This window comes from Chiloscyllium punctatum, chromosome 11 (assembly GCF_047496795.1).
Source record: "Chiloscyllium punctatum isolate Juve2018m chromosome 11, sChiPun1.3, whole genome shotgun sequence".
Taxonomy (NCBI): Eukaryota; Metazoa; Chordata; class Chondrichthyes; order Orectolobiformes; family Hemiscylliidae; genus Chiloscyllium; species Chiloscyllium punctatum.
In genome coordinates, this window is record NC_092749.1 from 100,516,017 (window position 1) to 100,542,493 (window position 26,477).

Consider the following 26,477-nt stretch of genomic DNA (forward strand, 5'->3'; position numbering starts at 1 on the left):
GGAAACATATGTAAGGTTAGGAAACTGAAATCAGAAAAGGCCTTGAGGAATATGAAGGAAGCAGGAAAGAATTTAAACAAAGATTTAGGAGGGCTAAAAGATGTGATGAAATGTCCTTGGCAAGTAGGATTAAGGAGAATCCCAAGGCATTTTATACAAATTCAAGGTTTGTGTAAAGATTTGTAGCTCGGGTGCCAGTTGTTGTGGTTATGGTTATGTTCACCGAGCTGGGAAGTTGATTTGCAGATGTTTCATCCCATGTCTAGGTGACATCTTCAGTGCTTTGGAGACTCTGTAGAGGTGTTGTTCTTCTTCCGTTTGTAGGTCGGGAGTACTGCAATGTGTTGTAGTCCTTTTGAACAGGGTGCTAATGTAGCTTCTCTTGTGTTTATGTTTGGATGGTTGCTGTTGTAATTCAGAACCTGGTCGGTGTGTGTGGCTTTCCTGTACACTCACAGGGATATCCTGCAACTTCATCCACAGATGCCTAACAGACAAACAATGTGACGAGGACATGCCACAACCTAACTCATTAGCCACACTGCCTTATATAAAAAATGTCTCAGAACTGACAGTCAGATTTCTCTGACCACTGGGATTCATGACAGCCCATAAACCGACACCCACACTCAGACAACACCTCACCAGGACAAAAGACCTGATACCCATCATGTGCAAGACTAATGTAATTTACAAGATTCTTTGTAAAGACTGCATGGAACACCATATAGGGCAAACGAGCAGACAACTAACAATCCGCATCCATGAACACCAACTAGCCACTAAATGCCACGACCAGCTCTCCCTAATAGCCATGCACACAGATGACAGGGATTGCAAATTTGATTAGGACATCTCAACAATCATAGGACAAGCTAAACAGAGGACAGCCAGAGAGTTCCTAGACGCATGGCACTCATCCACAGACCCTGTCAATATGCACATTGACCTGGATCCGATATACAGCCACGACAACAAACAACTGGAACCAGTATCCGGAAGCAGCAGAAACGGAACCAAATAAACGGAACCAAATAAACGGAACCTAAATAAGTGTGAGGTGATGCATTTTGGAGGTCAAATGCAAGAGGAAAGTGTACAGTAAATGGCAGGGCTCTTAGGAGCATTGATATACTGAGGGATCTTGGAGTGCAAATCCATAGCTCCCAGAAAGTGACAACACAAGTGGATAAGGTGGTAAAGAATGCTTGCCTTCATCGGTCAGGGTATAGAGTATAAAAGTTGGCAAGTCATTTTGGAGCTGTATAAGACTGTGGTTAGGTCACATTTGGAGTAATGTGTGCATTTCTGGTCACCACACTATAGGAAGAATGTGAAAGCTTTGTAGAGGGTACATCAGAGGTTTAACAGGATGTTGCCTGTATTGGAATCTATTAGCTATAAAGATAGGTGAGACAAACTTGGATTGTTTTCAATAGAACATCAGACATTGAGGAGCAATAGGATAGTGTATATTTAGTCAGGGGTAAATATAGGGTAGGGGAATGAGTCTGGGTGGGTTACTCTTCAGAGGGTCGGTGTGACTTGTTGAGCCGAGAGGCCTATTTCCATACTGTAGGGAATCTAATCTAATCTAAAATTATGAGATGCATGCTTAGTTTGAGTCGTTGGAGTCTTTTTCCTCGGATGGACATGTCAAAACCTAGGCAGCATAAGTTTAAGGTGTGAGAGGGAGAGTCTAAAGTAGATGTACAAGGCAAATCTTTTACAGAGAGGCTAGTAAGTGACTGAATCATGCTGCCTGGGAAAGTTGTAGAAGCAGATACAATAGAAGTGGTTAAGAGGCACTTAGATACACAAACAGATAGGGAATACAGAGATATGGACCATATGCAGGCATATAGGAGTAGTTTAGGATTATTCACCAAAAACATGGTGGGCCAGTGGGCCTGTTCCTGTGCCATACTGTTCCATGTTCTGTCACAGTTAAAGTTTTAAAGCAGGCATATTGACTCCGACTGGTCAGGGCATTGCATTGACAAATGCAAAGTTGGATGTGGTTGGCGCCTTTGGTGTTGCAAAAAACAGTGAAGGAATAAGTTATTTGAAATGATCCACCAATCTTTGGGACATATGGCCTACATACCTGACATCACTCTTGACACTGAAATTCAAATATCACAATACTCATTTGTGTGATAGGCAAACACCTTTTGGCTTGACAACAGCACTTGTTAAGGATGAATGCTACTCATGTTCCTCCTACATAGGAGCACTGAGTGACAGCTAACTTCAGCTGTTGCTTATACCTTTGATATACTTCACCCTTCCAGGGTAACAGAAATACTCTTGATACTTTTCAGGACAAAGAATAACCCCTTAGGGTCTTTCATGTGTTTTTGTAATATGCAATAAGAAATGATCTGGTCAGGGTAGCTATTGTTTAGATTAGATTACTTACAGTGTGGAAACAGGCCCTCCGGCCCAACAAGTCCACACCGGCCCGCCGAAGCGTAACCCACCCATACCCCTACATCTACATCTACCCCTTACCTAACACTACGGGCAATTTAGCATGGCCAATTCACCTAACCTGCACATCTTTGGACTGTGGGAGGAAACCGGAGCACCCGGAGGAAACCCATGCAGACACGGGGAGAACGTACAAACTCCACACAGTCAGTCGCCTGAGGCGGGAATTGAACCCGGGTCTCTGGCCCTGCGAGGCAGCAGTGCTAACCACTGTGCCACCGTGCCGCCCAGTCTTGGATAATGGCCTTGATGCACCCTGTTTCAGTATCAAGTTTGCATACTGAACAAATGGTACAGGCTACAAGATTGGAAAAATCATAAGAACATAAGAACTAAGAGCAGGAGTAGGCCATCTGGCCCTTCGAGCCTGCTCCACTATTCAATATGATCATGGCTGCTCTTTTCGCAGACTCAGCTCCACTTACCCGCCCTCTCACTGTATCCCTTAATTCCTTTATTGTTCAAAAAAATCTATCTTAGCTTTAAAACAGTTTATTGAAGTAATGTCAACTACTTCACTGGACAAGGAATTCCATAGATTAACAACTCTCTGGGTGAAGAAGTTCCTTCTTAATTAAGTCCTAAATCTCCTCCATCTAATCTTGAGGCTATGCCTTCTTGTCTTAGTTTCACCTGTCAGTGGAAACTGTCCACTTCTACCTTATCTATCCCCTTAATAATTTTATATGTTTCTATAAGATCCCCCCTCATTCTTCTGAATTCCAATGAATATAATCCCAGTCTACTCAGTCTCACTTCAATAGCCAACCCCCTCAACTCCACAATCAACCCAGTGAACCTCCTCTGCATCCCCTTTAGTGTCAGTACATCCTTTCTCAAGTAAGGAGATCAAATCTGCACGCAGTACTCCAGGTTTTGCTTCACCAGCACCTTGTACAGCTGCATCATAACCTCCCTATTTTCAAAGTCGATCCCTTTAGCAATGAAAGACTGTTTAATGCTGACCAATTTGAGATGAAATGGAGACAATTGCCCTATTTATACAGGGGAAAAGGGCAGAGGAGTTCTGAAACACTAATTTGTATTGAAATAGGTGCCTAATCCATTAATATCTGCACTAAGGAATCGAGCAATGCTTGCAGTCCTGACATTCACGCAAATCTGAAAATTTACAAATTTTGTTCCCAAAGCAAATATTCAGGATTATTATTAAGAATGATAAAAAGTATTGGACTTAACATCAATCCCTGCAGAATGCTACTTGTAATTGGACTCCAAACAGATCAAAATCAAGATTCTTAGGGGGCTTGAGAGGGTGGATGTGGAGAGGTTGTTTCCCTATTGTGGGAAAGTACAGGAGCAGATAGCATCATGTCAGATTAAGGAGTCACCCATTTAAGACAGAGGAAGAATTTTGTTTCTCACAGACAATAGTAAGTCAGTGGAATTCTTTACCCCAGAGGGCTGGTGGCGTTGAGTGTTTAACTGTATTCATAGCTGAGACGGAGATTTTTAATCAGTAAGGAGATCAAGGATTATGGGGTTAAGGCAGAAAAGTGAAGTTGAGGATTACTAGATCAGACATGATCTCATTGAATAGCAGAGCATACTTGTTCCTGTGTCTTATAGTCTTATAATCTAATCCTCAGAGCTAAGTTTTAAACTTAACTACTGTCTAATATAGCTGCAATTACAACAAAATAAATTTCAGCTTCTTGCTGCTGTAGCCACACATTAATAAGTATTCTAGCAAATATCCTCAAGTTTTGCACAGCCAATTTAAGTGCAGTTATCCTATTTCTTAGCATAACATTTACAGTAGCTATGACAGTGTTCAGTCTGAAACTACATACATTGTGAGACAGCACCTTGTAGTGTTTATATCTTGCTGCTCCGGCAACATGTTTTTAGAACTTTCAACTAATTGCTCATCCACATATAGTTGAGATCTAAATATCTGCAGCCTACATTCAGTGTCCAGTCACAGACTGTGTGATATCCTTCGTCAGTTAATTACTCTTGGTAGTGATATAACCACACGGTGAAGCCACAGGTGACTGAATCTCTCTGTTGTTGTTTGCAGAAGTGATCCTCAGGCTTTGAATATTGTTGTTGCAGATAATCCAACATAATTTGTGAACAGAGGGTGTCATTTATTATCCCTGTTGAAAAGTGTGGTGCTGGAAAAGCACAGCAGGTCAGAAAGCATCCGAGGAGAGTCAGTGTTTCGGGCATAAGCCCTTCATCAAGGATGTGGAGGGGAAGGAGACAGAGATAAATAGGGCAGTAGGGGTAGGGTAATGGGCAAGGTAGCTGGGAAGGTGATAGGTGGAAGGGGGTGAGGGGTAATAATGATGGTCGGTGGGGAGGGTGGAGCAGTTAGGTGGGAAAGAAGATAGACAGGTAGGACAGGTCAAGAGGCAGTGCCTTGGAGAGATGGATCTGGGATGAGTAGGAGAGACTTGGAAACTAGTGAAGTTGATATTGATGTCATGTGGCTGAAAGGCCCCAAGGCAGAAGATGAGGCATTTTTCATTCACTTGTCGGGTGGCTTTGATTTGGCGGTGGAGGAGGCCCAGGACTTGCATGTACTCCAGGACTGGGAGGTGAAGTTGAAGCAGTGAAGTTGTTTAGTGCATGTGTCCTAGAGATGTTTCCTGTTTATGCTGGTAACTTTAGTATAATCCAGGTGGAATTGGCTAAGCCAGTGCAAAAGATCAGGACTTATAAATCTGTGTAATCTCCAACAAATATCCCCTGGGTCGGTATTTGACATGATCAGTCATGCTACTTGTAGATTCAGGAGCAAATTACTGCAGATGCTGGAATCTGTACTGAAAACAACAAATGCTGGAGATCACAGCAGATCTGTTCAGAGTCATCTAGACTTGAAACGTTAGCTTGCTCTCTCTCCATGGATGCTGTCAGACCCGCTGTGATCTCCAGTATTTGTTGCTTTCAGTACTTGTAGATACAGTTTGGTGAATCATGTTCCACCCTTAAAAGTAGCCACACTCTCAGGTTAAAATTGCAAATGTACGAATTAAGGAAGGTTCTTCAAATTGCACTTCATTCCTCAGATGCCGTGACACTAACAAGCATATTTTAAAAGCATTTTGTATCAAATGACATTTGAATTACTAAAAGATTGATTTATACTCACCAATTAAATAATTTGATTGCTAAATAAAGGTTGTCTTTATTAATATATTTACACATTATCTGCATGTGAACATTTGTGCATTTATTAAACACTTTTAAAAACCAACATAATTTTGAGCACATTTTGATTACAATTTCTTAAATCTGTTCTATACATAAACTCTTCTTTCTGATATCCACTAGAACTACGTAGCAAGACACTCTGTATCATATGGACAGAGAATCAAAGCAACACAAATGCTAGTTTATGAGCATCTGCAATGCAATGATTTATTTTTCATAGTGATCTTATTTTCCATCTCATTTTTAATATATGAGGAGTTAGCATACTTTGGATTGGAACTTAACAAATGCAGTTTTTGTGGCTTGCACATTGGCCATTATCATACGCTATAAGTTTACAATTCTGTTGCAATATGCCATCCTCAATTCAACTAGTTTCAACTAATTTATGTACTCTTGTTTCATAAGCTGAATATAGTCTTTTCATAGCTATAATGATTCAGATTCTGTGGTTATCTCACCAATCTTATGTCAACTCCTGTTCTACTGAAATCTGTCTCCTGATCTGGTTTGAGAGGTCATTACCAATTCCAGATATTAACACTTCCTATCAATGATCACCTGCACTTCAAAATAAGTAAATATTCAACCAAACTAGATTTCCTTGGATTTTGCTTTTGAAGTAGCTACTGTTTTCCATTCAGCTCTGGCAGTGGTTATTGACAAAAAAACTATAGATGCTGGAAGAACACAGCAAGCCAAGCAGCATCAGAAAGTGGAGAAGTTGACATTTTGTGTGTAACATTTCTTCAGGACTAGGGTTGGGTGTAAGGGGAGCTGCAGATAAAGGGGGTAGCGGGGGCAGGGTGGTGAAGTGGGGATAGGCGAAGACAGGCAAAGGGTATGATCTGGTTGGTCAATGGGAAGAATGAATCCGATAAGTGGTTGGGAGAAGTGGAAGGGAGGGGGAGGGGCTGGGACGAGAGTCAGGGGATGGGAAGTTATTTGAAATTGGAGAACTCAATGTTGAGTCTTCCAGGCTGTAGGCTGCCCAGGCGGAAGATGAGGTGTTGTTCCTTCAATTTGTGGTTTGATTCGTTGTGGCAATGGAGGAGACCAAGGATGGTCATGTCAGAAAAGGAGTAGGAAGGGGAAGTAAAATGGGTGGTGACTGGGAGGTCTGGTCAGCCCCTGCAGGCCCGGCTGACATGCTCGGCGAGCCATTCCCTAAGTTTATGTTTGGTCATCCCGATATAGAGAAGACCACATCGAGAGCATCTGATGCAGTAAGCGTAAGTTGGAAGAGAGGCAGGTGACCCTCTGTCTCACTTGGAAGGACTGTTTGGGGTCCTGGATGGAGATGAGGGAGGTGGTGTACCGGCAGGTTTTGCATATTTTCCGGTTGCAGGAGTAGGTACCTGGGGGTGCAGACATGGTTGGTGGAGAGAGTAGCGCAAACCAAAGACTGTTGAAGGGAACAGTCCTTGTGAAAGGCAGAGAGGGGTGGTGAAGGGAGGATGTACTTGATGGTGGGGTCTAGTTGGAGTTGGCAGAAGGATGATGTTTTGGTTGCAGAGACTGGTGGGATATTACCCACAGACTCTCACAATTACCTGGACTACACCTTCTCCCACCCAGTATCCTGCAATAACTCTATCCTGTTCTCCCAATTCCTTCATCACCACCGCATGTCTTGGGAGACATTCCACTTCTAAGCATCCTTAATGTCCACCTATTTAAAACAACACACTTTTCCTCCTTATGTTATCCAAACAGCCCTCCACCACACCACCTGCATCCCTGTTCCACTGCTTGAAATCCACCCTCCCCCCCAACGCAATAACGACAAGGTCCCCATTGTCCTCACCTGCCACCTGACCAGTCTCCGCATCTAAAGCATCATACTTAAACACTTCCATCAACTCCATCTGACCCCACCACCAAGAACATATTCCCCTCCCCATCCCTCTCTGCCTTCCCCAAGGACTATTCCCATTGACGGCCCTTGGTCTGCGCCACTCTCCCCACTAACCCTGCCCGAACCCCAAGGTACCTTCCCATGCAACCAGAAAATATGCAAAATCTGTCGGCACACCACCCCGCCTCACCTCCATCCAGGGCCCCAAATAGTCCTTCCAGGTGAGACAGAGGTTCACCTGCCTCTCTTCCAACCTAGCTTACTTGTCACAAAGCTGGTCCTTTTTTTTCTAAAAGTGGTTCCTTTTCTCAAGGATACTGTGCCATTGATTTTTTTTCAGAGGAGTCATAAAGCACTCCGGGCTCCGTAACGGTTGATTTTGGTACAGAGATAGAAGGCTGTTGAGAGGCATTTTTGTTTATACATAAACAAATGAGTCTTTAGGCCAAAGCTTTTATGTTTTTAGAAGTCACCTGTATAGGTCAAGGGGGTGTGACCAGCTCTCTGGCTGAGCAATTCAGTCCAGAACTAGTGGGAGTTCACCTGTAGACAGTGTGGAAACAGGCTGCTGAACTCTCTCTTCTTCTAACTTTGACCTATCAGCTTTTGCTTCATTTTTACTCTGTTTTAAGGAGTTTGCTTATTGGGACTGTTGTGTGTGTTCAGAACAACACAATTAAGTCTAGTTTGGATAGACTGAGTTATATAGGGGTTCTTCATTCTGTTTTTAGTGTTTCATTTTGTAATTTTGTGAATACATTTTTGTCTGTTTTAACACCTGGTAGTCAACCTAGCTAACTTACTTCGGGTACCTTTCACTGTACACTTAGCGAAACAAATTGCAAAGTTATGGTCTGGGCTACCTGCTTAAGAAAGTATTGAGTGGACTGGCCTAGTCCAGAACAGATTGGGGGCTCATTGCGGGATTTTAAACAGCGAGAGGTAGGTGTTAGTGTCTTTATTTTGAGTGTTGGTTTGGTTGAGTAGACAAAGCTTGGGATAGTAATGGCTATTTCACTCGCCAAAAGCTTTCTAGAAGTGGATGAGGTGACTTTGGACATTTTGCAAAAGGTGAATAAGACCAAGCTGCAGGAATTAGCAGACAAGCTGGAATTGGAGCTGCTTCTGTGAGGAAAGGAGAGATCATTACAGCAGCATTACAGATGGTTTCTCCAGCAAGCTTTCAAACTTGCTGGAGAAACCATCAGAATCTGCAGAGATGGTAAGAATTCAATTGCAAATGAAGCAGCTTTAGTTAGAGGTGAGAGATAAAGAAAGAGCAGCAGGAATGAAACAGTTTGAGTTACAATTAAAAGCAGAAGAGAGGGAAAAAGAACAAATAAATTTAGCAGAAGAGAAAGAAAAAAGACAGCGTTTGAACATCAGAAATTGACACCTAAAAAGGAAAGTCAGCTTAAAAAGCTGGAGATAACGGCTGAATGTAGCCTTAGCAAGGAAGGAGTACAAACACATGTGGAAAAGCAGAGAGTTAAAATGGCAAGGTTAGCAGCTGATGTGGCTGATGATTATGAGCTGGTTCATAAGACATGATTTGGCTTCCAGAATCAATTTCAGTCCGTGAGGGATAGAAATTGGAACAAAGAGAAATCCTCATGTGGAAAGGGAAAGGTAGATCTCAGTGAAGATCATAAGGATAACTTACCATGGGGTAAAAAAGAAGCTCTTGAGGGGGACAAAATAGTTACAAAGCTCCGGTGCTTTCATTGTAATAAAGTGGGCCAAATGAAATCACAGTGTTGGTGGGCTAGGAGAAAGCCAGATGTAGGAAAACCAGACAAGACTGGAAGTTCTGTTGGATAAGTAACAAAAAGCACAAGGGATGTTAGACAACTGCCTCAGAGTGTACAAGATGATCAGACGTTGGTTAAGGAGGAAGTGCCAGATCTGCTTAAAAAATATACAAGGTAAAGTTTATTCACATAGGCCAGGAGGAGCAGGTAAAGAGGTTACAATATTAAGGGACACAGGATCTCCCCAGTCTGTAATGCTGAAGGATGAGGAGATATGTACTCCTGAGGGACTATTGCCAGAAAAGGTACTGGTATCAGGAATCCATGATGAGACAAAAAGCACTTATAGTGTCATAGAGATGTATAGCACAGAAACAGATCCTTCGGTCCAACCCGTCCATGCCAACCAGATATCCCAACCCAATCTAGTCCCACCTGCCAGCACCCGGCCCATATCCCTTCAAACCCTTCCTATTCATATACCCATCCAAATACCTCTTAAATGTTGCAATTGTACCAGCCTCCACCACTTTCTCTGGCAGCTCAATCCATACACGTACCACCCTCTGTGTGAAAATGTTGCCCTGTAAGTCTCTTTTATATCTTTCTCCTCTCACCCTTAACCTATGCTCTCTAGTTCTGGACTCCCCGACCCCAGGGAAAAGACTTTGCCAATTAACTTATCCATGCCCCTTATAATTTTGTAAACCTCTATGCGGTCACCCCTCAGCGTCTGACGATCCAGGGAAAACAGCCCCAGCCTGTTCAGCCTCTCCCTGTAGCTCAAATCCCAAACCCTGGCAACATCCTTGTAAATCTTTTCTGAACCCTTTCAAGTTTTACAACATCTTTCCGATAGGAAGATGACCAGAATTGCACGCAATATTCCAAAAGTGGCCTAACCAATGTCCTGTACAGCCGCAACATGACCTCCCAACTCCTGTCCTCAATATATTGACCAATAAAGCAAAGCATACCAAACTCCTTCTTCACTTTCCTATCTATCTGTGACTCCACTTTCAAGGAGCTATGAACCTGCACTCCAAGGTCTCTTTATTCAGCAACACTCCCTAGGACCTTACCATTAAGTGTATAAGTCCTGCTAAGATTTGCTTTCCCAAAATGCGCACCTCGCATTTATCTGAATTAAACTCCATCTGCCACATCTTAGCCCATTGGCCTATCTGGTCAAGGTCCTGTTGTAATCTTAGGTAACCCTCTTCGCTGTCCACTACACCTCCAATTTGGGTGTCATCTGCAAACTTACTAACTATACCTCTTATGCTCGCATCCAAATCATTTACGTAAATGACAAAAAGTTGAGGCCCCAGCACTGATCCTTGTGGTACTCCACTGATCACAGGCCTCGAATCTGAAAAACAACCCTCCACCACCACTCTCTGTCTTCTACCTTTGAGCCAGTTCTGTATGCAAATAGCTAGTTCTCCCCGTGTTTCGTGAGATCTAACCTTGCTAATTAGTCTCTCATGGGGAACCTTGTCAAACACCTTACTGAAGTCCATATAGATCACATCTACCGCTCTGCCCTCATCAATCCTGTTTGTTACTTCCTCAAAAAACTCAATCAAGTTTGTGAGACATGGTTTCCCACACACAAAGCCATGTTGACTATCCCTAATCAGTCCTTGCCTTTCCAAATACATGTACATCCTGTCCCTCAGGATTCCCTCCAACAACTTGCCCACCACCGACGTCAGGCTCACTCAGTTATGTAAATTGAGGCTAGAATGTCCAGAGGTGAGTGGAGAATTTGTGGTAGGAATACTGGACAAACTCTAAGCTCCAGGAATACCATTTGTCCTTGTAAATGATATAGCTGATTCACCGGTAGGTGTTCTGCCTACTCTAGTTGAAAAGCCAGTGGAGACTCAAACAACTGAAGAAATGCAGAGCATTTATCCTGGGATCTTCCCTGATTGTGTGGTCACAGAGGCACAAGCTGAAGGAGGAGAGATCAAAACGCACAGATAAGGAAGATGACATAGTTTTATCAGGGACTTTTCTTGATCAGAAAAGTGGTACAGATCAGGAGTAAACACAAGTATCTTTAGCTCTGCTAAGCTGATTGAGTGATAGCAGAAAGATAAGAACTGAAAACAGTTGTATCAAAAGGCATATATAGTGATGGAGAGTGAGTGCATCCCTGTGTGTTATTACTTAACAAATAATATCTTAATGAGGAAATGCACATTCAAGCAGATGAGAAATGGGCAGAAGTTCATCAAATTGTTTTGCCAGTAGGGTATAGAAAGGAGGTGTTGCGAGTGGTGCATGAGCTACCACTTGGAGGTCATTTAGAAAATGAGGAAAACACAAGCTAAAATACAAAGATATTTTTACTGGCCTGGACTACATAAGGATGTCATTGAATTTTGCCAGATAGACATGTCAACTAATCAGAAAATCACAGGCAGTAATAAAACTTTCACCTTTAATACCTATTCCAGCATTTGAGGAACCTTTCAAAAGAGTCTTGATTGATTGACTACCTCAAACAAAAAGTGGGAATAAGTGTTTATTAACAATAATGGATGTATCATCTAGATTTCCAGAGGTAGTCCCATTACACAACATCACAGCTACAAGGGTTGTAGAAGAATTACTCAATTTTTTATTTGATACAGACTACCGAGAGAGAGTCAGTTAGATCAAGGGTCAGACTTCACATCCAAGCTACTCAAGGAGGTTATAGATAACTTGGGAATAAAGCAATTCAAATCGACTGCATACCAGCCAGAATTGCAGGGATCGCTAGAAAGATGGCATCAAACATTAAAGACCATGTTGAGGGCTTATGGTCAGGATTATCCAGATGATTGGGATAAGGGAATTCTGTTTGTACTTTTTGCGATCAGAATCAACCTAATTCAGCCCATTTGAATTAATATTTGGGCATGAAGTAAGAGGACCATTAAAATTGATTAAGGAGAAATTAATAAGTCAGAATTCAGAGACCACCCATTTGGACTATGTGACAAATTTTTGAGAATGATTAAACCAAGCTGAAGAGTTGGCTAGGCAGCATTTAAAAGTATCACAGCATACAATGAAAGAAGAAGCAGACAAGAAATCACAAATTTGCAATTTTGCAATTGGGGATAAGGTATTGGTGTTACTTTCAGTAACAGGTGAAATTTTAAAAGCCAGGTTTAGAGGACCATATCAAATCGAAAATAAATTAGATGAGGTGAACTATTTGATAGGGACTCCAGACAGGAGGAAATCTCACAGAGTGTGTCATGTGAATATGCTCGAAAGGTATTTTAACAGGGAAGGAAAGCAAGAGGAGAAGGTGTTAATGATTACAGCAGAGAAGGAAGAACTAAGTTCAGAGGATTCTGAATTGGACTTTCCTCAAATCAAAATGGACAATGAGGAAGTTGACAAAAATTGGGATAAATTATTGAGTTAACTTCCACAAGAAAATGGAATTAACCTGAAAGAGTTATTACTTTCACATAGGGAGATATGTGAAAATAAACCTGGAGGTACTATCCTAATTGTGCATGATGTAGTTATAAATGATGCTGTTTCAATTAAGCAATATCCATATAGGCATAGCCCTTTAAAGTTTGCACAGGTTCAGAAGGAGATAGAACGCATTCTCCACGATGGCATAATTGAAGTGAGTTACAGTGACTGGAGCTCACCCATAGTCATGGTGCCAAAGTCGGATGGTATCCAACGGTTGTGTGTGGACTGTCGCAGAGTCAACGCCGTTACAAAGATTGTTGCATATCCAACTCCGCAGTTGGAGGACTGTGTCGAAAAGGTGGGTCAAGCAACTTACATTTCTAAGTTGGACTTGCTCAGAGGCTGTTGGCAGGTACCTCTGTCAGAGAGAGCAAAGGCAATTTCGGCTTTCGTAACACCAAGTGGACTACATCAGTTCAAAGTCATGCCATTTGCTATGAAAAACGCTGCAGCCACATTTCAGGCACTAATTAATAAAATCATTGCTGGATTACCCAAATGTGTTGTTTACATTGATGACCTGGTGATTTTTAGTCAGTTATGGAAGGAAGATTTACAGCATTTATCGGACTTGTTCAATCAACTTTGGAAGGCAGGCTTGATGGTAAAATTGAATTTGCCAAAGCCCAAGTCACCTTACTGGCCATGTAATTGGACACAGACAGATGACCCCACGGTATGCAAAAACGAAAGTAATTGGGGAATTTCCAACACCGTTGACAAAAAGAGCAGTACTACAGTTCCTGGGATTGAGTGGATTTTATCGGAAGTTTGTCCTGAATTTTAGCAGTGTGGCTCCTTCACTCACCAAATTGTTAAAAAAGGGCAAGAAATTTCATGGACAGCAGACTGTCAAAAAGCATTTGACAGTCCAAAAACTGTTAACCACTGGCCCAGTATTTGCCACACATGATTACACAAAGCCTTTCAACGTGGCTATCGATGCCAGTGATGTGGGTGTTGATGCGGTGCTCCTGCAGGAGGATGATGAGGGAATAGAAAGACCCAGCTGGTATTTTTCCAGCAAATTGAACATTCACCAACAGAAATATCTAATGGTGGAGAAAGAGACTTTGAGCTTGGTGTTGGCATTACAACATTTCAGTGTTTATATTACCAGCAGTGCATCTGAGACAATCGTATACACTGATCATAGCCCATTAACATTTGTGGAAAAATTAAAGAGCAAAAAGGCCAGACTGTTTAGATGGAGCTTGTTGCTGCAGCCATTCAATTTGACAATTGTGCATGTGGCAGGTTACGAAAACATGATTGCTGATGTGTTGTTGAGACTTGAATGAGATATGGAGGCATTCAGTGGCGAGGTGCCATGGCCTGAATTTGTATGTGGTTGTGAATGTTTGCATGTATACAGTTAGTATAGTGGATTTGTGTGTTTCATACTAATAACCAGTTTGTTCTTGAAGGGTTTTTAAAAAAGCCAACTTTTGATATTGATAGTTCATTTTTTTTAAGGGGGAAGTGTAACAAAGCTTTTTTTTCTAAAAGCTGTTCCTTTTCTTAAGGATATGTGTCCTTGGTTGTTTATCTGAGGGGTCATAAAACTCTCTGGGCTCTGAAATGGCTGGGTTTGGTACAGAGATAGAAGGGTATTGAGAGGCCTTTTAGTTTATATGTAAACAGATGAGTCTTTAGGCCAAAGCTTTTATATTTTTAGAAATAACCTGTATAAGTCAAGCCAGGTCCCTGGCTGAACAGTTCAGTTGGAGTTCAGCTGTAGGCTGTGTGGAAACAGACTGCTGAACTCACTCTCCTTCTGCCCTTCTAACTTCAACCTCTAAGCCTTTGTTTCATTTTTACTGTGTTTAAGGGGTTTGCTTATTGGGACTGTTGTGTATATTCGGAACAGCATAATTAAGTCTAGTTTGGATAGACTGAGTTCTGTAGGAGTTCTTTATTCTGTTCTTTGCGTTTCATTGTAGAATTTTGTGAATTATTTTTTGTCTGTTTTAAAACATGGTAGTCAACCTAGCTAACTTACTCCAAGTGATTTTCACTGTACACTTAGCGAATCAAATTGCAAAGTTATGGTCTGGGCTGCCTGCTTAAGAATATTTTGAGTGGTCTGGCCTAGTCCATAACATACTACATCTGAGGCTCCTGATGTGGTCTTCCATACATCGGGGAGACCAAACATAAACTTAGGGAACAGTTTGTCGAGCATCTCAGCCTGGCCTACAGGCGCTGACAGGACCCCCCAGTCACTGCCCATTTTAATTACCCTTCCCATTCCCTTTCTGACATGACCATCCTTGACCTCTTCCATTGACACAATGAACCTGACTGCAAATTGGAGGACCAACATCTCATCTTTCACCTGGGCAGCGTACAACTCAGAGGACTCAATGTGGAATTCTTCAATTTCAAATAACCTCCCTTCTCTTCCCCCAACTCCCTACCCAGCCCTTCCCCCTCCCTTCCATTCCTCCCAGCCACCCACTGACAAACCAGGTCGTACCCTTTGCCTGTCTTCACATAACTCTACTTCACTACCTTGCCCCCCATCACCTCCTTTATCTGCAGCTTCCTCTATACCCACCCCCAGTCCTGAAGAAGGCTTATACCGGAAATGTTGACTTCTCTACCTGCATTCTTCCTGTCTCCTGCTTGTCTACCTGGCAATGGCTATTAGCAAGTGCCACTTTCAGTGATGAAACTCTTCATTTTCAGCTCATCGTGGTTATTATATGACCTCCATTAATTGAATGGTGTAGCTTAGATCCAACCAGCAGGGGCTCTTGTGGCTCAAAGGTTAAGGAGGTCTGGGTTCACGTCCCACCTGCTTCAGAGATGTATAATAAATATCTAGATCCAGTCTAATGGAGGCAGTAATGAGATATAGTCAGCTAAGAGACAATTAGACACATTTACCTGTGAAAATCTGTCTGAAATACATTTATATATGATAGTTGAAATGTGAGAGCCTTTTTTAAAATGCCCTCTACAGTGGAAGTTCGTTCACATCTTTTATCTTGACAAATATTCACCTATACATTGGTTCATATTGGATCAAGCTAGTATTGCCCTACTGGGCAAGGAAATTATGTATGTCACAAAACTTTTCTGCCATCCAGAAAATCAATTTCTAATATATAACTCAGTTAGTAAGAACAGGTTGCATTGATTATTTTCTATCCTTTTTCTAGGGACGTGAACTGATCACAGGAAGTGTCAATGCAGGGAACTACTTTGAAATTCATTTGAACCAATACAGCATGGTAGAATCCATCACTTGTTTCTCACTAAAATCTTTCCCAGTCTCCAACTATATCTGCTTATATGGACAGCACGAGCGCCTCCTTAATAATTTGTGTTCTCGCTTTGACGAAGGCCTGATCTCAGATTTGTACAGGTAAGGTAAAAATAGGTATTGTATACATATTCTTTCTTATGGTATTTAAGGCTGATTTTTCAAATTAGATCATGTACAATTGTGATGGATGTTGTCTGGGAAAAAGAATAAAAATAGGTCATATCCAGTCATCAAAAATCAGAGATAGTGTGCTATTCTCTATGCCACCAAATCAAATTGATGCTTAGTGATCAGTAGAGTCATACAGCACAGAAACAGACCCTTCGGTCCAACTCATCCGTGCCAACCAGCCATCCCATTTTGACTTAGACCCATTTGCCAGCATTTGGCCCATATCCCTCTAAGCCCTTCCTATTCATATACCCCACTTTAAAAAGTATTTTTCCTTTACCATGACATTCTTCTTTTAAACAGGGTAGAATTTCATGGGATGCCAGCCCAAAACTCAGACATACTGGAGCGATCTTTGCTTATTCCTTTACTACTGTATATAGTTGTTTATATATAAAATACCTTCTCAAGATCAGTGTAGATATTCTTAATCAACTTCTTCAGGGATGTTATGACAACCTCGGGAGCAGGTGAGACTTGAATCCAGGTAGTACACTAGCATAAAAGCCCTCAAGACCACAATATATATGTCATCACAATTCGAGTGTAGTTGGTATTTATACCCACTTTTTGGAACCAATTTAACCTTAACTTAGTTGATGATTACTCAACCATTAAGATAAGACTCAGCATTTTACATCTGTATCCGGATGTCCTGCAATATGCAAATTGTATAATCAACTCAATGAGAGCATCTTTATGGAAGTAGTAGATTTGAAATATTTTTGATTGCACCCAGAGATTGAAGAGAATAGAGCTTGGTTCATAGCTTCATAAAAAATACACACAGCCAAATAGTAAAAGGCCCTGTTTTCATCAGTGAGGATTGTCTGCATTGTTTTCTGTGAGTTGGTTGTCAGCATTGACAGTTGCAGGAAATATGGAAGTGTGTTTAATTAGTAATTTAGTAGTAACTAAAATGGTGTTGTTAGACCAGGTGGGCATTTAAAATAATGTCAATAATAACATGAAAGAATAGATCAACTTTTTGACAAGCTTGAATTTAATAATATTCTGATAAATTTCAGTTGTATCACCAGCCAATATGAGGAAGGCTTATTGAATTAAAAAGAAAGTTTGTGGATGACAGCAAAATCAATGGTATAGTGGACAGTGAATAAGGTTATCCAAGATTACAAAGGGATGTTGATGAAGTGAGGGTGAGGAGTGGCAGATGGAGTTCAATCTGGATAAATGCGAGGTATTGCATTTTGTTAATACAAATAAGGGCAGGACTTACATAATTAAAGGTGGGGCTTTGAGCAGTGCTGTAGAACAGAAAGACCTAAGGGTTCAGGTAACTAAGTCTTGGAAGTTTGGAGACAGTGAGATTAAGAAGATGTTTAGCACACTTGCCTTCGTTACTCAGACCTTTGAGTGTAGGGGTTGGGACTCATGTTGAAATTGTACAGGACATTTGTGAGATCTCTTCTCAAGTACCGTGTCCAATTCTGGTCACCCTGTTATAGAAGAGATATTATTAAACTGGAGAGAGTTCATAGAAGATTTACCAGGATGTTAACAGGAAATGAGGGTTTGAGTTATAAGGTTGAGAGGTGCCCTTCTAGAGGTTTATAAAATTATGAGTGGTATAGATAAAATGAATGGCAGATGTCTTTTCCCTGGGGTGGGGGATTTGAAGTCTAGGGGACATATTTTTAAGGTGAAAGGAGGAAGATGTAAAAAAAAATGAGGGGCAACTTTTTTACACAGTGAGTGGTTCGTGTGTAGAATGAGCTTCCAGAAGAAGTGGTGGACATTTAAAAGACATCTGCATAAGTTCATGAATGAGAATTGTTTGGAGGGATATGGGCCAAACACAAGCAGGTGGGACTAGTTTAGTTTGGATTATAGTCAGCATAGACTGGTTGGACCCAATGGTCTGTTTCCATCCTATGACAATTCCATTATACATTGTGACATGTGAAATGTAGTTAGAAATACCAGATTATAATCTTAAATCAGTTTTAAATTGGGATGCTGAAGCTAATATGTTATTGCAAGACATTGGGAAAACTTTGGTGGAATTATTTCCCTACTTCACTCCTTCTGTTGTTGTCCATTGGATAAACAAGGGGCTGTTTTCTTTATGTGAATGACATAAAGAGTTGGGCTATGATTATGCCATCCAGCTAAAGGAGCCACTTTGAACAATGTAAGTGCCAGGAACAAGCAGGCATATTATTCCTCCCCAACCTGAACTATAGAAGCTTGACTTGTAAATTAATAGTGGTATCTGGAACCTCTTGAACTCCATTGGTTGATAATAGCAATTCCGCAGTAAATTTGTGCAGTTACAAACACAAATATGGTATGAAACACTTAACATATTAAGATGATCTGGGGCTGTGTAATTTCCTCTTACCCAGATGTAAATCAGGTTAGATTTTATAAGTTTGCTTAATAATTTTATCATATATTTTGAAGAATTGTCATTCATACAAATGTGGCACTTTTATTTTTAAGGACTAAGTCTTTTGAAAAGATTTGTGTGATTCATAACTGTGTTGCTTTTACCTCAGAAGCAACAGATATATTTCAACACAGCTGCAAACCTCACTTAGGTCCATTTAATTTCACATTAAATGCAGCTCTATCCACATGCCTCTGCACTTTGCCGCTGCACAATGTGTGCATGAAGAAGTATTTGAGCCACGAAAAGCATTTGTTCAAATGAGAATGTTGTTAATATTTCAAATAAAACACATAAGGAATGAATGGCCATATCATAAAATATTTGTGGACTTGCTGTATTTATTTATTAAATACTTTGTGCAGATCCAACATAGACATCAGTATTTAGATATGTCTTGAGTCATTCTAGGATACATTTAAAAAATAAATTATACTGAGAAATTGAAGGTAGTGAAGTGCTTCAAAGATGATGCAATTCAAGTAAATGGAATGTCATACTGGTCTATTTTCCTCAGCACCAACAATCCATTATTACTTATTGATGAAACCCCTTTGGTGAAGATGCTGTTAGTATTGGTGTGTTATTGTTCTCTTGTACCAATAAAGGCAAATGCTAGAAATACTGGAAAATACCTCAAAATAAAGATCAAAAATGATGGAAATACATACCAACTCAGTTGGAATCCAAAGAGGAAATAATTATTAATCTTTTAAGTATTGACCACCATGATAAAGGATCTGTATATGAAATAATCATTTATCTCTTCTCTATTCAAAGGTTATGGAGTTGCTATATATATCCAGCATTTTCGTCTTGTTATGGATTTTAATTCAGAGTTCAGCATATTGATTGACTTGGTGGACTGTTATGGTGTTTATGCACTGAGATAAGCAGAATGTCATTTAGCATAAGCTTCATGTGCTCACTTGTGTTAATGGACATCTGATAGGAACTGCAGGAAACTAAGATTAAGGATAGTATGTAAGATTTCCATTATTCTAAGAATTTCAGTGAGGAAAACAAACACTTATACACAAGGATAGGAAACTTGTATGTTTTTGGAGTGCATTGCGCAATTGGTATATTTTTATTAAGCCCTTAGTGCTTCTAATGAAGGTTTCTAGCATGGTGTCCTCTTCTATTCTGAGGTTTCAGAATAAATTGGTTTTCCCCAAAAGATAATCAACACAATGAGGACACTTTGAAAACATGTTTAATTAAACACAGATTGAGAAAATGACATAAAAGTTATATTTATACTGATACCTACAGATGTAGATATTTTATTTGCCTTAATACTTCTTAGATTTTAGCTTAACATCAAATTGTTTGCTTTATTATGATTGTTGCATTACTATAGGCACTGCGTCCAAACAGATCACATGTTCTAATCATGGAATTTCTTTATTCTCATTTTGGAACCATATGTACTAAGATTATTTGATTTTATGTAGAAAATCACCCATGAATAGTAAATGAAAGCAAACCTAAAATTATTAAAATCAGTTATGCTATGTAATGGTTTGACAGCCAGCTCACATCTGGTATACAGTATCACTGATCTTTATTGAAAACAGGATATGAACCTTGTCATGAGGAGGTCAAATACCAGTCCAAAAGAAGGATTAGCATTTTTGCTAAGTGAGATCAAAAGTAAGTTTGGTGTGTATTTACACTCATTGACTGTACATTTTTTGAAGTAAATTGATTTTAGCTCTGAATGTGACCTGTGAATGGGAATTCTACTTTTGATAGTTTTAAGGGTCACACTGATTTTCTGGACTGGAACACCAGTGCAGCCATCTGAATGTATAATCAACTTAAATAATGTTTTATGCATGATATACCCCACTCAGTTAATGCAACATCTTCCCTCACTCCCTCTCACCCACCAAAAATTCCCCACTCACTGAATGCTATATGATCTTTGCAGTACCTATTCACTCATTCGGGAAACTGTATCACGTTTCCTTCACCAGTAAGAGAACCAACACTAACAGCAGTGCCACCGACTATCATCTCACCAATGTCTACCTTGCTCTAATTCAAGAAGAAATCAGCCAAATAGGGCAGAAAAGGCTAAAACAAGTGGTGGAGTGCCCAACATTCGGCTCTTCACCACCTATGAAAGAGGATCTTGATCCTGACCGCCGACAGGCTGTGTTGAAGCCCCTGGAATAATGCTGGAGGCTGCCCTTGACATTGTACTGGGACCCTCTGACTTGAAGACTGTGTTAAAAATCACACATTCATGTAGAACTCTGAGCTCAAAAACTGCATGAATTTATGTAAAACTCCATAATCTCACTTTTTAGAGTAGAATTAATCTAAACATCATGGCATAGACAGAGAACACAGGGGGCCAACACCTTCAACATATTGTCCAGCTATCACCATTGTTAACAGCTAACCCGAGAATGCAACTTTTTAAAAAAAGGTTTTGTGATTTACACATGAAAGAAGTGAAATTATCACTGTATTCTAACAAATAAAAGGCTTAACAGACAATCAATTTTTCAATGTATAATTTCAATTACACTGTAAAATTTTGCTATAAATTCTGTGTTAGGATTGAGCCCTCCACTATCACCTGATGAAGGAGCGTCGCTCCGAAAGCTAGTGTGCTTCTGATTAAACCTGTTGGACTATAACCTGGTGTTGTGTGATTTTTAACTTTGTACACCCCAGTCCAACACCGGCATCTCCAAATCATGACTACTATCGACACCACTAACCACCGGCTTAAAGTGGAGAGGATCTCCAAGAAGATCGCACATATCGACACAGACATCAAGTTTCTACAGGAATGCAGGCCAGCAGGAAAGATCCCGAAAGGATTACGGATTGCGAACCCACTTAGGTCGACCTACAACACAGACCACGCAGAGAGACTTTGCCACCGCACCTCTCGTAAACTCCTCAATCATTTCATGCACTAACTCTACAGCTGGTGCCACAACCTTGAAATTCAGATGCAGTCCACACTCTCAGCCTGCACCAGGATACATCAGTACAATTATGCGACATTTCCAAACAGACAAGGTGACAAATCTATACCACGTACATGCACGCCAAGAACAAAAAACTGGAGAAACTTAGCATTCTCACCAGTAATAGCAAAGCCCACCCCGGAACCACAGTAGACAACATTATCACTGCGGGGAAGTCTAATGTCAACTTATCGGACTACACCCTTTGACCAGAAGAGATTGAAGTCCTGAGTAGGAGTCTCAACTTCTGCCCCATCACCAAAATGGACCTGTTGGTTCTGGCAGCAGACGCAGAGGAGTTCATCAGATGAATGAGACTCCAGGAATTCCTTCAAGGTGCCAGCAGTGATCCCAATGAGCCCACTGATGAACTGGAACAGTCATCATAGGGATCTGTAGAGGAGCGACCAAAGAAGGTATCAACCTGGACCCCACCGGAGGGCTGCTGCCCTGGGCTTGACATATATACTCAAACCGTCGGGAAATATATAAATGCCAGATTCATCAGCTGTACCCACAAGGTAGAGCAAAACATTACCCGTTCACAGCGCAATGCCATCCAGGCTCTCAAAACCAATCACAACATTGTCATCAAACCAGCAGATAAAGGAGGAGCCATTGTCATTCAGAATAGAACAGATTACTGCAAGGAAGTGTACCGACAACTAAACAACCAGGAACACTACAGGCAACTACCAGCTGATCCGACCAAAGAACACACCCGAGAATTAAATGCACTGATCAGAACTTTGGATCCAGTCCTTCAGAGTTCCCTACGCGCCCTCATCCCACGTACTTCTCATGTAGTTGACTTCTACTGCCTTCCAAAGGTACACAAAGCCAACACACCGGGACGTCTCATCGTGTCGGGCAATGGGACCCTATGTGAGAATCTCTCCGGCTATGTGGAAGGCATCTTGAAACCTATTATACAGGGGATCTCCAGCTTCTGTCGCGACACTACGGATTTCTTACAGAAACTCAGCACCCACGGACCAGTCGAACCGGGAACATTCCTCGTCACAATGGACGTTTCCGCACTCTACACCAGCATTCCCCACAATGATGGCATCATGGCAACAGCCTTAGTAATCAACACCAACAACTGCCAATCTCCAAACACCATCCTACAACTCATCCGCTTTATCCTCGATCACAACATCTTCACCTTTGACAACCAGTTCTTCATCCAGACACACGGAACAGCCATAGGGACCAAATTTGCACCCCAATATGCCAACATTTTTATGCACAGGTTCGAACAAGACTTCTTCTCTATGCAGGATATCCAACCAACATTGTACACCAGGTACATTGACGACATTTCCTTCCTCTGGTCCCATGGCGAAGAGTCACTGATAAAACTACACAGTGACATCAACAAGTTTCATCCCACCATCAAACTCGCCATGGACTCTAGACTATCTGTCTCATTCTTGGACACATGCGTCTCCATCAAGGATGGACACCTCAGCACCACACTCTACTGCAAACCTACAGTCAACCTCACAATGCTACACTTCTCCAGCTTCCACCCAAAACATATTAAAACAGTCATCCCCTATGGACAAGCCCTACACATACACCGGATCTGCTCAGATGAGGAGGAACATGACGAGACCTGGAAGTACTCAAGGATGCCCTCACAAGAACGGGGTACGATGCTCAACTCATCGACCGCCAGTTCCACTGTGCAACAGCAAGGAACCATAATGACCTCCTCAGGCGACAGACACATGCTGCAACCGACAGGGTACCCTTCGTTGTTCAGTATTTCCCAGGAGCTGAAAAATTACGCCATTGACCTGCAACACATTATCAATGAGGATGAGCACCTCACCAAGACCTTCCCCACACCTCCACTACTTGCCTTTAAACAACCGCTAAACCTCAAACAGATCGTTGTTCGTAGCAGGCTGCCCGGCTCTCAGGACAACTCCATACAACCCTGTCATGGTAGACACTGCAAGACGTGTCAGAGTGTGGACATAGATATCACCATTACGTGTGGGGACTCCTCCCACCTTGTACATGGCAGGTACTCATGTGACTCAGCCAATGTTATCTATCTTATACATTGCAGGCAAGGATGCCCGGAGGCATGGTACATTGGGGAAACCAAGCAAAGGCTACGACAATGGATGAATGGGCACTGCACAGTAATCAACAGACAAGAGGGTTCCCTCCCAGTTGGGGAACACTTCAGTGGTTCAGGACATTCAGCCTCGGACCTTCGGGTGACCATCCTCCAAGGTAGACTTTGGGACAGGCAGCAGAGAAAAGTGGCCGGGCAGGGGCTGATAGCTAAGTTCAGTACCCATAGGGAGGGCCTCAACCGGGACCTTGGGCTCATGTCACATTACAGGTGACCACCATTGTACTACACACACACACTCTCACACACACACAGGCACTCCTATATACACATACACACGGACACGCTTACACACAGATGCGCACACAGACACCCACACACGCCCTTACAGACACACACACTCCCACACTCACACATGGACCACCTCACAGACTTAAGACACTCTGCACTCACTACACACACACATACACTTTCTCACACTCACAACCCCCAACCCAGACAGTCACACACAGACAATGACCCACATGCACACATATATTTTGTGGGGTAAATTTATACTTGCCGGGTTACATTGTAATTTGCTCAAAAACTGCATGCATTCATGTAGAACTCTGAGCTCAAAAACTGCATGAATTTGTGTAAAACTCTGTTATCTCACTTTTTAAATTAGAATCAATCTAAACATCATGGCATAGACAGAGAACACAGGGGGCCAACACCTTCAACATATTAGGTAAAAATAATGACTACAGATGCTGGAAACCAGATTCTGGATTAGTGATGCTGGAAGAGCATCAGGATGAAGGGCTTTTGCCCGAAACGTTGATTTTACTGCTCCTGGGATGCTACCTGAACTGCTGTGCTCTTCCAGCACCACTAATCCAGAATCTTCAACATATTGTCTAGCTATCACCATTGTTAACAGCTAACCCGAGAATGCAACTTTTTAAAAAGAAGTTTTGTGATTTACACATGAAAGAAGTGAAACTATCACTGTATTCTAACAAATAAAAGGCTTAACAGACAATCAATTTTTCAATGTATAATTTCAGTTACATCACACTGTAAATTTTTGCTATAAATTCTGTGTTAGGATTGAACCCTCCACTATCACCTGATGAAGGAGCGTCACTCCAAAAACTAGTGTGCTTCCAATTAAACCTGTTGGACTATAACCTGGTGTTGTGTGATTTTTAACTTTGTACACCCCAGTCCAACACCGGCATCTCCAAATCATATCTTGACCGAGCTCTGCTGATAACCATGATAAGCTTCCTGACTTTGTGTCTGGACTAAATGGCAAGGCGTTGGTAGCTCTGGCTGAAGATTGAGAGGGGAGGTGGCAAAGCACATAAAAGCAAGGCAAGTCAGGGATGCTATGAGCACCCAGGCATGTTAAAGGTGAATGAGTGCTAAGAGAGCAAACGAGTTGCCCTGAGATCCAATCCATGAGCAGGGTGTCTGTCCCTGCATGCAAAGTGACCTTGCAGCAGCACTTAAATGCTACTTGCCAGTGTACTCCAATTTACAGTTTTAACATGGATTGTGACCTGAAAGGTGGGGGTCGGTGGAATGAGTGCAGGATGGAGTGCACCCTGAAATGTTGTCACCAAATGTCCAAGTTGGAGGTCCAGAGGAGCAAGTGGCAAGCTGGAGACGTCAGATACCTATTCTCTCTTTTTTTTGACATCTAGTTTTCTCATGCAGGTGATAGGATAGGAGGTTGTATATTAATGAAGTGCGATATGCAGTTAACGAGGTTGATAACAAGCACCAATCCATGTTAATAGGCATCTCATTCCTGACTTGCAAGAATTTTGTTTCAACAACAGGAAGCCTGTTGGGAAATGCAGCTAATTTCTCCTGATGTCAAGACTGGCCCTGCTTGAATTGATAGCATCAAATCTAAGAAAAATACAAAGGTTAGTGATAAGCCAGAGAATTGGGAAAGTTTTAAAAGCCAACAGACAACAACGAAAAAGTAATAAAAAGGGAGAGAATAAACTTTGAGAGTAAAATTGCAAATAACATCAGGATTGGCAGCAAGACCTTATTTAAGCATACATAAAGGAAGAAAGAATCCAAAATAAACATAAGCACCTTTGAAAATGAGGCTGAGAAAATAATAATGGGAAGCCAGGAAATAACAGAGGAGTTGAATAAATACTTTGTATCAATCTTCATGGTAGAAGAAGCATTCCAAAATTACTAAATATTCAAGAAACAAATGAAAGAGAGGAAATAAATACAGTTACTGTCGTTAGAGAAAGAAATGCTAGAGACACTAATGGAGCTAAAAACTGATACATTCCCTGGACCTGATGGAATGCATCCCAGGATATTAAAGGAAGTAGCTATAGAGATCGTGGATGCACTGGTAGTAATTTTCCAGGAATCCGTAGATTCTGGAATTGTATCTCAGTATTGTAAAATTGCCAATGTAACACCATTATGTAAAATGGCAAAAGAAATTGTAATTTTAAGCCAGTTAGCTTAATATCTATTATTGGGAAAATATTAAAAGTCTGTTGTAAAAGATGTAATACCAGAACATTTAGAAATACATAACATGATTAAGCAGAGTCAGTTTGGCTTTTTGAAGGGTGCTCATGCCTGACACATTTACTAAAATTCTTTGCTAAGGTAACGAACAGGACTGTTAGAGAGAAAGTATGGATATATTTTCAGAAGGTGGTTGATAAGGTACTGCACATTGGATGACTCAGTAGAATAAGAGCTCATGATGTT

At 41.3% G+C, this 26,477-nt stretch overlaps 1 protein-coding gene across 1 annotated transcript in view; it reads left to right on the forward strand.

The window, feature by feature from the left end:
* cfap61 (cilia and flagella associated protein 61) overlaps window positions 1-26,477 on the forward strand; it is a 250,290-nt gene that overhangs the window by 193,467 nt on the left and 30,346 nt on the right. The window contains exon 24 of the mRNA XM_072581649.1: window positions 15,951-16,156. Coding sequence (XP_072437750.1) covers window positions 15,951-16,156 — 206 coding nt within the window. The remainder of the gene's footprint in view (window positions 1-15,950; window positions 16,157-26,477) is intronic.